This window comes from Eublepharis macularius, chromosome 10 (genome assembly GCF_028583425.1).
Source record: "Eublepharis macularius isolate TG4126 chromosome 10, MPM_Emac_v1.0, whole genome shotgun sequence".
NCBI classification, from domain to species: domain Eukaryota; kingdom Metazoa; phylum Chordata; class Lepidosauria; order Squamata; family Eublepharidae; genus Eublepharis; species Eublepharis macularius.
The window spans coordinates 50,634,075-50,651,112 of record NC_072799.1 but is presented as its reverse complement, the minus strand read 5'-3'; the positions used below and the strand labels follow the sequence as shown (position 1 = coordinate 50,651,112).

The window sequence follows — 17,038 nt, the reverse complement described above, 5'->3', positions numbered from 1 at the left end:
ATATTTTGTAGATTAGGAAATTTAACATTAAATTTTTGCTATCAGGATATAAAACTGTAAAGCAAATCAACAATTAGATGGAAGGTCTGAGTTTAAGCATTAAAATGTCAGCACAGACATCTTCAGAATTCCATGGGGAAGTTACCTAGGACTGCATTACACATGGTTGTATGAGACTCAACATTTTCAAATAATCTCTATAATGAAAAAAACTCAGAGCCCAGTTTTACAACCCGTATTTTACTTCCCTAACAAACATTTGATACAGCTGCTAACTCAACACAGATGTTCTTTATGGTTCAGATATGCAAACGCACTTCTTGATTAGAATCCAGAGTATGCATGAATCCAAAGTCATGTAGGGCAACTCTAACTATGCTAGCAGCCCCAAAAGACACTTCTGCCCAGAAAGTACATTACGGTTTGTCTCTCAGACTGAGCCCATGAAAATTAAGGTTTACAAGGGGAACTAATGGGAATTTCTATTATTTAAGAAATATACCCATATAACTCTATTAAGCCAGCAAGTTATGCATGCTAGATATGTGCTTGAGTGTGTGCGACTACGGAGAGCACCACATAATGTATGTTATGATTACCTTTTCTTTATCTTTGTATAATGATCTCAAAGTATTGAAGACAGGTGGGCAGCCTTTGCTGAAATTCATCCTTAGAAATTTGTCCAAACATTCCTTAAATTTCTCACCTTGGGAAGAAAAATATCTGTTCATTCTCTTGCATTACTTCAGAATTTTAAGTTGGATCTGAAAGAGTTGGTGGAGTGGATTCCCCCACCCCCTTCTCCTTCTCCAAGCAGCCTGCCATTTGTACCCAAACCCTCAGAGGAGCAAGGGAGCCTTGCAAATCAAAATCAGCCTCAGGAAATCATCTCTTCCTCCCATAACGTGCATGAGAGAATGAGATTTTATTCAATCCTCCCTCATTGCTGCAGCACCCTGTCCTGTGGTACATTTCCCTTGAGATATTCTCCTAATCCTTAGAGAGATGTTTCAGAACAAATGGCAGATGGCAGGTTGCTCAACAAAGACAAAGATATATTCAGTTAACTCCTTCTGTGAATTCTTCTGCTTGAGCAAACCCAAGATCTAAGTTCAAACCAAACAAACAGCTAGAGTAATCACTGCCCGTGATATTACCTCCCACTTCACAACGTTGACAGATGTGCATCCCACGGATCATTCTTGCAACAAACAAACAGAACCTGGGAAGATCTGCCCCCATCTACAAATGCAATACGTGAAGCAAGTAACGGGCCAAACATTCGCCCAGATGGTATTTCTACGTATCTACATATCTATCACCCTACATGCAGACAGTGACAGATACATCTGGGTCGGGACAAAACATATACAAATGAAGCAGTCTACAGACACTGAGTTTGAACTGAGTTTAAACACATCTATGAACGAACCGGAGGTAGCCGCAAGCCTCTCTACCACTACAATTTGTGTTATAGGAACAACTTGTGTAGGCACTTCAATTAATATAGTATGGCAAGCAATTCTAAGGCTTAGGACTATCTACTAATTTTTTAAAAAGTTAGAACCATTTATAAAAAGCAGCTTTTTATATATACCAGATAGATATATCATATTAAGCCATCTTCCAAACAAGTTTAATTTAAGAACAATTTAGTGGACACAGTTGCTATGCAAATGATAAACCATGGTGTGTCAGTATGAGAATGAGCCTTGAAAATTGTTAGGCTCATATGCTTCCCTCCTTCTCCTCAGTATGGCTTGAAATTTCATCACTTCTGCATTATCAATATGTGTGACTTTGCATGAGATTAATTCTGATTTGAAATTAAGAATACAAAGATCATGGGTTATTTGACCAAAACAATCAATTATGATCGATCTGAGGATGTGACTGATTTCTGAGTCATATAATGACAGAAAAGACAGAAAGCATAGAATCTGAGGGTTCAAGGCTTGCTCCTATAATGATAAACTATGGTTTATCTGAATTCAACAGCCAGTATGTCTACAGAAAATACCAGGAAAAGGGTGTGTGTTCCCCATAAACCCCTTTTTGGAACACTCATCAGTAGATCTTTCACTAAACTTCAAACTGGGAGACAAGTCTACTTCAGATATAGGTTAGAGAAGATCTTTGATCTCTCCCCCCCCCCTCCCCAAACCAGGAATGCTACCTTCATGAGCAATTTAGAAAACTCATTTAATAGCTCCTCAACAAAATTGGGTGGGGAGGGCTCACATTTGCTTAATTACAATAAAGGAACAATATTATTGGACAGATTGTTTTTCCTCCTAGAGCAGACAATACTTGCAAAACAATTTAAAAAATAAATTCAGCCACCGCCATCTCCAATACAAGATGGCTCAACTTGGAAATGGCACAAATTTCTCTTTGTTGTTTCCTTTTCAAAGGGATGGGTGTTCAGGACTGTAATGATGCTAAATCTCTGTAACATTAAAGTTCTGGATTTTTACACAGCCTTTTCTGAACAGCTGCCACTTTAACCACTCTAACATAAGGTAGTCATGGCAACAGAAGCAATCAGGAAGCCTAGTCTGTAGACAAAAGAAAGGCCCAGTATTCTCTTAGATCTACAGCTGATGCCCAAAAGGAAAAAAATTGATGTCATGTCTAAGTTATTGATGAAAGGGTGATAAGACATGAAACGTGCTATTCTCTAATGGTAAAACTATTCTATTAAGTTGCTAAAAACGTATCTTACCAGATAAGAAATTTAATGGCAATCTTCTTGGAACCAATCCTCTTGGGTACTTAGTCCAGGCTTCTTCATAGATCTTGAACCGTTCCAACATGTTACCTTAGAGAAAAACAAACACGCACACACAAATGTTTGCAAAGTCTTATAAAATGTTTTTCCTATGCAAGTAAATTTTTCAAAAGTGAAAAAAGATTACTTGCAAAGGCCCATCTGGTATTTAGATAAGACAATAAACCTCACAATAATTGCCGAACACTACAGCAACAACATCCTAAATATACTGCATTTCAATGTTAACCAAACATGCAATCAGTTTAAAATGTTTAATCATGATCCAATATTTGACATTTCCCCATGCCAAATAACTTTTGGAACTACTCTAAATTTCAATAGCAGCTTCTCATATGGTACAGGAGGCTACTAGGCAAAAAAAAAGGATCACACCATTGGAATGAAATTATTATTCATCTTCCTTAAGATTGCTGGACATTTGTAGTTCCTCCTGCCATGGCAAGTTTTACCATATGTAGTTGCTTTAAAGTAAGCTTTCCCTTTGCTTTCACAGTTATGTCCAAGAACCAAGCTGATCAAACTAAAACTCAAGTGTGTTGTGAAACAAGAGAAATGTCACCAATTTTGTTCACATTTCTGGAGAGGTGGATAAAGAAATGTACATTAAGTTACTTTCACTGAAAGTTATACAACACTGAAAACCTTGAATAGAAAAAACAAAACGAATTCATCTTCCACCATTAGGATAATGTAGACACATACAATCACAAAATGTATTTGTCATCTACCATATTTAATTTTCCTGCACAAAAGCAAAATTAAACTACTGCAATTCCATATGCCGAAAAAGTAGCCCAAGAGAATGAATGACCTCTTCTACATAAAATTCAATAAAATGTTAACTATTTCACAGATTCACCCTTATCTTTGCCCAAGCTTTGTTACCTGGTTTAAGTGCCTTTTCTAAGCCTTTGTAATAAGCCCAGTTTTCAGGATTTCTTTCTTGCAATCCTCTATAAATCTCAGTTGCTTCTTCCAGCCTGGAGAGTTGTAACAGAAGTTCTCCTGTTAAAAATGCAGAATTACAAATAAATTTTAAGAGGCGATTGAGTGATACAATTTTAGAAAAATGCTCTCTCTTACATGTAACCCCCCAACTATTTACCCTGCCACATTTAAGGGATTTTACTTATTTCAAACTGGGCAAGGAAATCAAGAAAAGAAGTTCTACCACAGCCCAACATGCTGGGATACCAAGTAAACTATTCCAAAAAGAGGAAGCTGTGCCTAGTTACTAAAAACAAGACTGATGTGCATTATAAAGCACATCAGTGCTCCAAATCAACACACTTTCATATATGAGTGTGTGTTATGTGCTGTCAAGTCGCCTCCGACCTATGGCAACCCATGAATGAAAGACCTCCAAAACATCCTATCATTACCTTGAAAACCCTATGATAAGACTTTCATATATACCTTTACGATTTAGCAATATACATTATGTTATGTATTACAATGCCCCTACCCTATTTACCCCTGTGTGCTTTCGGTCATTCTGCTACAAATGTAATTCAATTTACTGCATTTCTAGCCCACCCTCCCCGCAAGTGATCTCAGGGAGGGTAACAATAATATTAGAATGACATAAAATACAATATAAAATCAATAATATAATACAAGATATGAAAATTAAAACCAAATCCAAGCAGCAATATGTGATATCTCTGTCTCAGCTAAACGGAAGACAACCAAGTAGCCCGTCCAAGCCTCAACCATTACCATAGGCCTGGCAGAACAACTCCGTCTTACAGGCCCAGCAGAACTGTAACAATTCTCTAGTCTGGACGCAATTCCACCAGGCTAGTGACAAGGCTGAAAAGGCCCTAGCCCTGGTCAAGGCTAGGTGAACATCCTTGGGGCCAGGGAACACCAGAAGATGTTGGTTGGCTGAATGAAGGGCCCTCTGGAGAACATATGGTGAGAGGCGGTCCTGTAGGTATTTAGTTCCCAGTCCATTTAGGACTTTGAACATCATAGTCAATTCCTTGAACTTGACCGGGAACTCAACTGGAAGCCAGTGCAGCTGGTACAGGACAGGTCGTATATGTGTCCAAACCAGTGTCTCAGTGAGGATGCATACTGCTGCGTTCTGGAACAACTGTAATTTCCAGATCAACCTCAATGGCAGTAGTCTAAGCTGGAGATGAACGTTGCTTGGATCACTGTAGCCAGATTGCTGGTCGAGAGGTAGGGAACAAGCTGCCTGATCTGCTGAAGGTAGAAAAATGCAGATCTGGCAACTGCTGTGAGCTGGGCCTCTATTAACAAGGAAGTGTCCAGGATCACACCCAGGCTCCTCACCACTGGCATAGGTGTCAATGATGTCCCAACCCTGTTGACACACAGCTCAGATACAGGACCTCCATTTTTGCGGAGTTCAACCTCAGTTGACTTTGCTACAACCACCCAGTCATGGCCTCCAAAGCCCTGGCCAGATTATCCAGCGTGGCATCTGGTTGCCCATCTAACAGTAGATATAACTGGGTGTCATCCACATATTGATGACACCCTAGTCCAAAACTCCGAGCCAGCTGGGTGAGGGGGGGCATAACATGGTGAATAACATCGAGGAGAGTATCGCCCCCTGGTAGGATGCTGCATACCAGTACGTAGTGTGGTGAAGTCTTCTCCCCAAGTGCCACCTTCTGCCACCAATCATGGAGAAAGGAGCCATCTCATGATGGTTACTAAGAGGCACCTGGTTCACTCAAACTTGGTTCACTTAAAGCAAACTAGAACTATTAGATTCTTTAAAATGCAAAGACTTGATATAAAGATTCTTCTAACTATAAAGAACTCCAAACAGGATCTAATTTTTGAAAAATAGGCATGCTTAACACATAGGTAACCTTACAGACTGGTTATCAATTTATTAAAACTTTGGTAAAGAAGCTTGATGCCAACAGGGCCAAATGTCTTAATAGTTTAGAATGTCAATATCTTGCAACAGAGTAATTAAATTTTATATTTGGATCAGCTCAATTAGCTTCCATTAACACAAAATAACAGATAGTCCATGCACTGAAAAATTTCCAGATTAATACAGGTTGTCTAATTAAGTTTTTAAAAACTCACCATATTTTGCATGAATATAACCTAACTTACTTCTGTACAAAGGAAATACTGAGTGTCCTTATGTTTCCAGACTTTCTCCCAAGACTCGTAATATTTTTTTAAAAGAACTATACTTATGAAACAAACAAATTACAACATATTTATGGAGGCTTCAAAAGACATGGCTACTTTTCAAGCTATTTCTCTAAAACTAGAATCCTGCAGCAATATCCACACAATCATTATCTTTATTAGCTTTTGATTCACTCCTTTCATGTCTATTGGCACAGTGCTATTACATCTGTTTATATGCAGCCTTGAAATGTAAACACAAACCAACCACACATTTCACCTTATTTGGCTACCAGTTAAGCATTATCAGCTGGTGTACAGCACAAAATTCAGCAAATACTATAATGAGGCAAGCTAAAGCACTGAACAGAAGTATGTCTCCATCATCATTTATGTTGCACTTCAGTTCACATTCTCAAATTATGACGACTGGAACTCATACAAGCAAACACAACAATCTGATGAACTAGTAACCTCAAGTAATGTGATTATTGGCAGCGGCATCCAGTTTAGAATGAATGCAACTGATTTTATCCACGAAGTGCTCAGACAGCTAGAACATGTTTTCTATTGAAGGTTCTTTAGGATTATCCACCTGATACACAATATATATAATTCAAATGAACAGCACTGTGAATGAAGATGCCCTTACTTAGAAATTCTTTAGACAGGATGGTGAAGTATCACTTGTGAAGAATGAGGTAGCATTCCCCCCAATGAAACAAGTAGGGGATGCTTTTAGTCAAGGCCAGATCGAGGGGGGGCAGGGGGGGTAGTCTGCCCCTGGCGCCGCCAAGGAGGGTGCGGCGGGTGCAGCTGCCAGCTGCCGGGAGCGAGTGGGTGGCAACATGGGCGGCCTCCCAGCCCCCCGCACTGCCTTTCGCCTGCCCTGCAGGACAGGGGGCAGCCAGCTTGCCATGCGCCCCGTTCTGTGGGGCAGGTGAAAGGCAGCACGGGGGGGCTGGGATGTCACCTGCGCCATTCGCCTGCCCCATGGGACAGGGGGCGGGTGGCTGCCCCCTGTCCTGCAGGGCAGGCGAATGGTGCGGGCAGCTTCCGAGCCCTCTGCGCTGCCTCCGCCAACTCCGTGGCACACCTGGCATGCCGGGCGGTCGGCACGCTTCGCCTGCATGAGGACGTCATGGAAGTGACATCACGCAGCGCTAGGAGTGCGCACGCTGTGTGCATGTGCGAGGGGCTGGACTTGGGTTTCCCTGGGCACCAGCAACCCTAGATCCAGCCCTGCTTTTACTAAGGCTCTGCCTTTGGATACACAAGAAGTATCCATGACTTGAAGTACCTTCACCAATCACGACTGGAATGCTAGCTGTCTGCCTTTCTGCAACTAGATACAATTATCCATGCTCTCTATGGGTTGTATCAAGCCAGGTTTTCCACCAGTTAAAAAAGGGTGGAAGGCCCTTCTATGATCTAAAAAGGCTGTGGTAAAGATTATGGGATCTGCATGGATAGGAAGCATGTGGGATGGGAAGTAAGGAAATCAAGTGAGTGAAAAAGCCCCATGCGAGGTCTGCCAAGACCTGACAGAAGCTTCAGCTGGTTTAAGATGCCTCAATAAAGGTTTTAAAAAGGTACATACTGCAGTATTCATGTTTAAAAGCTACACTGGTTAACAATTTTGGCCCATTCTGCATAGCACACTTTAAGCTGGTGCATCTGAGTATTCATGCCAATTGGTGCTGAATGGGTTTGGGCTCCTGGCATTCTGCACTGCATGACCTCGAGGAGATTTGTCATCTGCCTTTTTATTCCAGATGAATCAAGGTATGTCTGTGTCAAGCTGCCTTTTGTGCAGGCTGGAGCCAACATCACTATTTTTTTCAAATTTCAGATTATGCATTGTAATGTTGCAACCTAGTGTAAGCCCCCCCCTCCTTCTTCCTTTTCCTGTATTCACTTATTGGGCAGTCCCATGCCCACCAATTGGCAGCGGAGTTGGTTCTTGAAGCGAATGTACCAAGTACTTTTTGAGCTTGTTCCACTAACTGCTAGCAGATTGCTCTGGTGTGGTTTGAATTGTTGGCTTGGTACAAAACGGTGCTTCTCTGCCGGAGTAAAATGCTAAAATACCGCTACCCAAACAAAATGGCATTCTTATTGGCCTCCTCACATCATGTGACCGTGTTCTGGGATGGAGAAGGCAGATTCTTGAGACAAGTCCCCAACCCTCATTTCCATATCACTGTGAACATGAGCCCTGATTGTAAAGAAAGGAAATTAGAAAGTAAACCCAAGAAGTGATCAATGGGGAATGTGGATTGCGATCAGGGAACAGAATGGATATTCTGTTTAAAGGGGTAGAATGCATGAACATCACAGCATTGTGATTCTCCCCAAATTAAAAAAAGGGGAGGGGGTAGATGCTCAGTTGTTTGGGGCTTGTTTCAGAGTACTCCTAATGCCAAAGTGTCAGTCAGATGATAAAAATGTAATTTGTGGGCACAGCTTGCAAGGCTACGAATTTGCAGTCTTGATTTCACAATACAGCAGCATAAGAAATGATGTCAGTTTTACAACCCTTCCGTCATTAAAAAATAAATAAATAAATAAAGAGGGTGTATGTGGAGAGCTGGGGAGGGAGTGGTTTCTATCAGCTGGCCAACCAATCACTGCCCAGGGAAAGTGTTGTGGGGAGAAAAGCAGTGCAGGACTAAGAATTCTGCACACATAGAAGACGCATCAGTGGCAATTCAACAGCTGCTTCAAAAAAAGTCGCTGTATATGCGCAGGGGAAAAAGCTGGGGAAAAGGTGGGGAATGTTTGATTCTGCATCTCATGCCTCCTTTTCTCATGTGAAACTCTGGAGACTGTGAGAAGCAGAATGAAATCTGAACTGCTATAAACTGACTGTGCAGAATGGGTCTTTATTTCTAGGCCCATTTTTAAGTGCTGTTTTTGACCTTTAAAGTGCTCCATGAATTAGGTCTGGGAATGTGAAACACCACTCTCTCCCATATGAATGTCTGGCCATTAATGTCTTCTTGAGAGGCTCTTCACTGCCTAGAGATGCAACATTTTTGGAAATTCTGAAGCCTTTGAAAGTTACTTTTCCAGGATCCTTTGCGGGGGGGGGGGGGGGGGAAGGTGTGGAAAAGTTGTGAAAAATTGAAATATATGCATTACTTCCCTATCAAACAAACATATTTAACAACTTTTTGTACTTGTGTGCTGGTTTTAATGGTTTTTAAGATAAGATTTCAATTGGTATGTTTTAATTTGTTAGCCGCCTTGGAGGCCCTAGTGGGGCAGAAAGGCAGGATACAAATCTTGTTAATAAATAAACGTAAAATGCATCATTTATAACATTACATATAGAATTGCACTATTTGTATATTTATGGTGTTTAAAAGTATAAATTGTCTTGGTTTTCCATTAAAAAATTGAATATACACAATATTTGAGAGCTGCAAGCTGCTGCACCCTATGCTTCCTTAACACAGGTATTATTTATTTTATTTATGTTATTTATAGTCCATCTTTCTCATTGAAACTAAAGGCAGATTACACAGTGTGAGACATTATGAACAACAACCGGGACATTAAATAAACAATACGATAGGGTATGCATGGCAGAAATATGAAAAAGCAGCAAAACAATTGTAAGAAAAAGGTTGAAGACAGAAAATAAATTCAGTAGTAAACAAAATAAAGTGTATTATTTCTACAGAAACACTCCTACATAGCAACAATAAATAGGACTACCAGAATATTTGGATACCAAGTTGTATAATAACCAAGTTGTATACCACCTAACTACCTAAAGATGATGCAGTGTTCCACAAGATTTCCCCCCACTCCTGACTGCATATCTTCCTGAGGTAGCGCTATCAAGAATCTGGTATACCTGTTCCAACGTCACTGAAGTAGTATTTCTACAGAGTTATCACACCCCAACTCCACCCGCTCATCAAACTACATCTTGATGATACATGCCAAGACAGCTCCATTGGTCCAGGATCACATCCTGGCTGAGAGCTTTAAGACTCAATGATTCAGAGGATCAGGAAGGAGACAAGCTCAGAGGTATTTAGACTCCTCGTAATCTGGCTACCTGATTCTCACTACTAGTTGAATGCCAAAAAAAAAAGAAAACAAAAATTTTAAACCAATATATGTAGGAGTTTGAATCATGACATATTCTGAGATTGTGAAGCATTAAGCACGGGTAAGCATGGGCACTATCATGAGCTATTAAAAATATACCAGGAAAAAGCCCAGATAAGGATAAGCTGCCCTAAGGCCCAGGGCAATGAGCCACTTAAGGCCCAGGCAACAAGCTGGTGTGAGGCTGGGCACAATGGTGGTGAGCCGCACCTGGCCCGAGCAAGGTACAACGAGGTGGGACAGGGTACTGGAGAAGGATCTTTGGAAAGGGGAAGGAGAAATCAGGAAGTGTCTTGGGAGGGGAAGGTAAGAGGAAGAGGTACTTGGGAGGGGGTGTTGAAGAGTCAGGTGTTTGGATGGGAGAACCCCTCCGCATACAATTTCCATGGGCCCCCAACTGTACCTATATAGTTTACAAAGGTAGAAACACTGTACAGTAAAGAAATGGTTCAAAAAGCTACACTGGTAAAGGGACAGGGACTGTAGACTATATTAATGTGTTCTGTCTGTTGTTGTATGTTTCTACTGAGTAGTTTCTGCATTGCTTAATATGTCATGTTTAATTGTTATGCTTGTTTCAGCACTGTTTTCAGCTCTGTACTGGATTTGTTTCAAATTTCTGCAAATCTGCATTTGAATACCCTAGGGCATTTTTATTGAAGATCCCAGCTGATGATACTGACTTAACACTGTGTAATCCACCTTGAGACCCAGTGAGAAAAGTGGACTATAAATAACGTAGATAAATTTGTTTTAAATGTTTACTGCCTTGGGGGCCCTATTTTGGTACAAATGCAACATACAAGTGTTTAAAATAAATAATTCACTATATAGAATAATATACATTCATGTGCTTACATACATGTGTAACAGGCATTTAAACCAGTATGAATCACATATTTTGGACTGCAGACAGGTTTAGACAATATCCTGCAAAATCAGTTACCTTTCGTTTCTTCAACAGCTAATTTGTCACAGATTTGTTTTTCATAGGTGCTAAGATGATCCAAAGCTTCTTTATAAAGTCCTGCTTCTCGGAGGACCTGATTCTGGTACAAGAGGAGCTCGCTATATTCATAGTCTACTTTATCAGGAGATGTCTGCATATGTAAGAGAAGACTGAAGCAGTCAATTTAATTTCAACAACACAACTTCTAAAAAAAACACTTAGTCCCAATCCAGCAAAGGTAAACCATACATATCAAACAGGCATTACCACACTGATTAACACATGATCCAGTCTCTAAAAAAGGTCTTGGTATAGAAAAACCACCTATATGTAATTCCTTTGACTAGAAGTGCAGTGTCCATTATGCAATCAAAATGGTATATGCACTTGCCAAACAAACCCAGAAGCAACTAGTCTTGGGTGTGTGTAGAAGCATGCACTCAATCCACACACTGCTACTTCCTTCCCCTGAAAAGGAAATTGGCAGAGTCAAAATAAATGGTTCCAATTACTGGTTCTATAGGAAGGTTTTTATATACAGCTGCATGTATATTCTGTCTCTACATCAGGATATATTATTAATTCTCCATTTGCTGTTCTAATCATTAACTCATAATACCTGTTGAGTCTTCCTAAACTCCTCCAAAATCTTTGCTGCCATTTCGTAATCTTCTAACAGATGATAAGCTATAGCATAGCCAATCCATGATGCCCGTTGTGCAGGTCGGAGTTGAAGCAACTGATACCTAGTTTCCTGCAGGGTAGTAATAAAACAGCAGTTTTTACTATCTAGTCTTTGCGCATTCATTACTGAAATTCTAAGTCACAAAATTAACTTCGAAATGCATTACAGGGAGTTGGTATTTTTTAAAAAGTTTCATTAAAAACAAGCAACTTAAATAGACATTTTGTACAATACTTTAGTGAATCACACTGTCTTTAAACAAAGCTGAATGCATTGTCAGAGCTAGCATGTTTCCAGAAGTAAATTCTAGATAGGGCCAAAAATCCAAGCTAGTTAACTCCCCCCGAAAACAATTGGATGTTAAAAATAATATGCTCCATTCAATGCTACAGAACTTGGTGACAACTCACTTGAGCTGGACTAGGACTCAACTCATAAGCAGACATTGAGCTATTATATTGTACTGGCAAGATCCAGGGCCGGATCTAGGGTTGCCAGCACCCAGGGCAACCCAAGTCTGGCATTCCCCCCGCATGCGCACACAGCGTGTGCACGCTCCTGGCACTGCGTGATGACATCACTTCTGTGACATCATCATGCAGGGGTCTGGAGGTGTGCCGCCCGTGCGGCAAGCCAGCCGCCCTGGCGCACTGTGTGCCACGAAGCTGGCGGCGGCAGCGTGGGTGGCTGAGTGGAGGGCTGGGAGGCCGCCCGTGCCGTTCACCTGCCCTGCTGATGGGGCGGATGGCTTGCTGCGCACTCCCTGTCCTGCGCACGTGGCAAGCCAGCTGCCCCGTCAGTGGGGCAGGCAAATGGCGCAGGCGGCTTCCCAGCCCTCTACTCAGCCACCCACGCTGCCACCACCAGCTCTGGTGTGCTCCCGGCAGCTGGCAGCCGCACCTGGCATCCCCTCTTTGGCAGTGCCAGGGGAAGGCTACCCCCCCATTGATCTGGCCCTGGCAAGATCTAATGGTTTACTGTTCATTTACATTTAACAAGATTTTTACCCCACCTTTCTGCCTTCACTGGGTCAAGGTGGCTAACAAATTAAACAAACAAATTAAAATCTCATCTTAAAATCCTTTAAAACCAACATAAATAAATCATTAAAACAAACAGTAACGTAAGAGAGATACAAAAGATAAAAACATTTAAAACCTTGAAGAGGGAAGAGGTATCACTAAGGGAACAGCAAGTGGAAAAGAAGACTTCACCTGCTCATAGAAGATGGCAAATAGCAAATATCATCAGCTAAGTATGTATTAACATCACTAATCCATAAAAAAGAAAAGTATGGAGAAGAAAACAGAGTTGCACTTAACTGAGACTGTTGTTCACCGAGTAGTCTTCTGTGCAGGCGCACACTGGGGCTGCACACACACAGGCCAGCCACGAAGATTCCCAAAGCATTCTAGAAGCATTCTTCAGAATGCCCCTCCCACCCTTGGTGCTTTCCGGCCAAAACCATCACATGACCAGGAGGAGGGGTACTATTCCCTCAGTTCTCTCCATGCTGCCGTTGGAGAACCCCCTCCCCCTGAAACTAAGGTTCCAAAGAGTTCACAGCAGGGCAGGAGGGAGGGATGTGTGACTGCACAGAAGACTACTCCATGAACACAGATAAGTGCAACTCTGTTTTCATCCTCATGGCTTCTGTGCAGTCCCATACTGGGAGCAAAGCAAGCTCATTTATTGAAGAGGATGCTTAGCATCTCATTGACATTCACCCACAGGTGCTTCTAAAGAAGCAGGGAGCTGTCCACAAGTGTTCCTGCAAAAGGGCAAGCGGGAATGTGGCAAGGAAAAACAGCACTCTGGTGGGAAGAAAAGCCAACCCCTGGCAGGGAATCCTACTAGGCCTTTGAGAAAGAGCCATTCTGAGGGGGCTTGGTCAGATCATGCCTTCAGGGTAAACTGGTGACAGAAAGAGCAGGCAGCTGAATCTTGCAATTCCCAGGCAGATAAGGCACACAGAACTGACATTTTTCAGTATCAATTGAAGGCACAGCCAACAAAATCTTGAGGATGCCCTTCTTGAGCCATAATGATGAAGGGAAAAGCAGAAACTTTTCTTCTTTAAATGTAGCTTTGTTCTTCACTAGAATGACTATCGGTGGTTAAAAAACGTAAGAGAAATAAGTCTCATCAGCCACAAGAATGAGGAGAAGAAAAAACAGAGAACAGCAATGGAATGCAGTCTTATTTGATGATCCAGAAATATTTTTAAATCTGGACACATTCTACCAGAACAATGTTAAAACAGAAGTACCATTCAAGCACTTATATAAATATTCACAATAGCACTGTCTGTGAAACAGTTCTACTATGAAGCAGTACCTTGCCCAAGATTCATAACGAAATAAAACAGCTCCTACTCAAGGACTAGATCCAAAGAGCTATGAACAGAGCTGCACTCACAGAATGGATTTTTCCTACATTCCCACTGCATCCTCCTGAAAAGCCACTTCTGAGTATCAGGAATGGTGTGGGCACTCCAATGGGAAAAAGGAATCTGTAGAAATAGCTTCCCTCTTTCGTAGGCATGGAAGAGGAGTTTGGCAGTAAACCCTTGGGAAAGTAACAGCGATTGCAAAGTCTTGCTTCCCTTGTATTTTTAATTTCCAAGAACAAATTAGTTAGTGTACTTGCAAAAGCAATGCTTCAAGTTTCTCTGCTCACCCTGTAGCCTTCTAGATCTCTCATTTGAATTTGTAGCAAAGAGAGGTCCCTCAAGATTTGGAGATTGTCCTTATCCCATTTCAGTGCATTTCGATAACATTTGATAGCTTCATCATATTTCTTGTCTGACCTCTGGAGTAGACCATAGACATGCCAGCCTGAAAACTTTAATTAAGGATATCACGGTTTCACTGCAATTGAACGTAAGTGAAGTACACCATATTAGTATTTGGTGATAACAAAATAATATTTTCCAGGACTGTAAGAGAGTTTGCACATAATACATGTATGAACTAGCATAACAGTTCACATGTGTAACAGTTAAATATGCATTACTCTAAAATGCATTACTTTTAAAATATGGAAGCAAAAGTACTTCTAGGACTCCACCTGTGTTTGAACACTTGGAAATTATCAGGCTTCCATCTGAATCCATAAATATGACATTTTCAGGTAGAAAAAAAGAGGGTGCTCAACTGGTTTACGAATAAATTCCACTTGCATGATAGGCTGGTTTACAATATTACTATTCAAATGTTTTGGGGAAAACCCTTCTAGAAATGTATATAACAAAATCTTCACTTAGTAAGCAAAAAGGAATCAGTTACATACTTAAAGCTATTAACCATTTTTTCCCATCGAAAACTAAACGTGTAACTTAAAGGATACAGACATGACTCTTCAAATCATTTCGCAGGCCCCTACGCACCAATTCGTATGCCTCCTCTTTTTTACCTAAGCAATTTAACGTTAGTCCTTTCATAGCCAGGGTTTCTACAAACAAAAACATGATATTCTGTCAATCCATAATCATAAGTATTAGAAAATTTAATACAGACAAGCGTAAAATGGAGAAATGGGTAGCACACATTTAGGTATACCAACTAAATGTGAGATTTTACTTGTCTCTAAATTTCAAGCCACATTTCTATTAAATCTGAAAGCTTTACAGAAATGCAAGTTGCTTCTGTCATTGTTGGCAAAGTCTTTTTCTATTGGGAATTCTTAGTTTCTGTTTGACCAAAGCAAACAAACAGCCACATTGGTTCAGTGCAAAAGCCATGCTATACCATTTACTAAAACCAACCAAAATATAACAACGCACCAAAATCTCAATCTCAAAAACTCTTTACTAGGCTGAATGTTTTTTAAAAAGGGGTAAATGGGTGAAGATCTCTTTGACCGTGATATTAAGGTCTTAGGATGCTGACAAAGAGATCCTAAGACCATAATCTAAGAGATTTCTTTCTGTCCCCATTTCTAGCACTGGGGAGCACAACATCTGGCCACAGGATATATGCAACCTGTGGCCGGAAACCACTCTCACCTGAAACTCCACCAAAATTTGAGGAAGGGGCGGGATTAGAATGCCTACTCCCAGATTAGAGTCAACATTCTGACCCTACCACCACAGAAACTGTTTGTGGGGAAGGGATCAGAATGCTGACTCCTCAATGCAGGTTAGCTTTCTGATTCTCTCCCCTGCACAGGAAATTCCTTGCTGAATTTCAGCAGGGACATAAATTTAGGAGGGTGGAATTCTGACCTCCCCAGCAGATATTTTGAAGAGGAATCAAAATGCCATGGGGTAGCATTTTGATCTTCACTGACTTCTCACTATGTTCTGGGGACGTGGAGAGAACCAGGAGAGATGCAGAATGCCACCCCTTAAAAGCATTCTCATTCCTCTTACACAAGAAGTTTCTTTTGTTTACAAGCACCTGGGAGAAAATGAAACTTTGTAAATACAAGAAATGTCTATGTTGTAGCTCAAAATCTTGCAAATGCAAGCACCCGGGATCCAACAGGAATATTTCTCCTCAGGCATATGCAAATGTACATACTGAATGCCAGGGACTTACAATGAGATGCAATGGAAAAAGTTTCCAGGGACAAGTCAAAATGCCATCTCTCAGCCCATACAACAGCTGAGAAGTGGCAGTGTAATGACCTCGCCCCATCAAACAGCAACATAGGCCATAGGAGACAGGGACAGGGACTGGGTGGCCTACTTAGCTACAGTCACGATTAGGAGTGTTCACCAAACATTTTTGGTAGATTTGAATTTTTTTACCAAATCAGAGAAAAAAATATCAAATTCCCTGATTTCTGAATTGATTCTTTAATTTGGTTTGGCTATTTCCAATACATTTGGTAATATTCAGCCACTATTTCCTATGGGGAAAAATGTCTGGGGGCGGCATTTTTCAAGAAAATGCCACCAAATTTTGGGGCAACCAACTCCTGACTGTCCTCTAAAGACTCCTCAAGTTTCAGGAAGATTGAGCCATGGCATTCCCCCAGCCACTTCATTCTTTCCTATGAGTAAATAAGTTCAACCTGACTCTAACTGCATAAACACACTGGGGCAAGGCTGCCACGGCCAAGGCACACCCCCAAAAGCAAGCTGAGCTCATCCTAGAGAAAGCCCAACAGAACCAAATCAAAGCAATGTAATGGAATCCCCCCCAGAACCAAAGTGAAGCAAAGGGACCGACATCACACTAGAGAATCACATCTATTCCACCCAAACCAAATTGAGGCAAGGAACACTCTCATAACTTAGCCCAATAGAGGCAAACTGAAGCAAGGGAATGGAATTCCCCCAGAACCAAAGTGAAGAAGAGGACCAACATCACAGAACCACAACCATTCCACCCAAACCAAACTGATGTTTGGA

General features: G+C 41.2%; 1 protein-coding gene across 1 annotated transcript in view; it reads right to left on the bottom strand.

Annotated features, from left to right (window-relative positions):
• NAA15 (N-alpha-acetyltransferase 15, NatA auxiliary subunit) overlaps positions 1-17,038 on the bottom strand; it is a 61,252-nt gene that overhangs the window by 17,609 nt on the left and 26,605 nt on the right. Inside the window, exons 3-9 of the mRNA XM_054990184.1 lie at positions 15,028-15,132; positions 14,359-14,516; positions 11,614-11,748; positions 10,992-11,145; positions 3,680-3,799; positions 2,726-2,821; positions 600-706 (exon numbers count right to left, since the gene is read on the bottom strand). Of these exons, the coding sequence (XP_054846159.1) occupies positions 600-706; positions 2,726-2,821; positions 3,680-3,799; positions 10,992-11,145; positions 11,614-11,748; positions 14,359-14,516; positions 15,028-15,132 (875 nt within the window). The remainder of the gene's footprint in view (positions 1-599; positions 707-2,725; positions 2,822-3,679; positions 3,800-10,991; positions 11,146-11,613; positions 11,749-14,358; positions 14,517-15,027; positions 15,133-17,038) is intronic.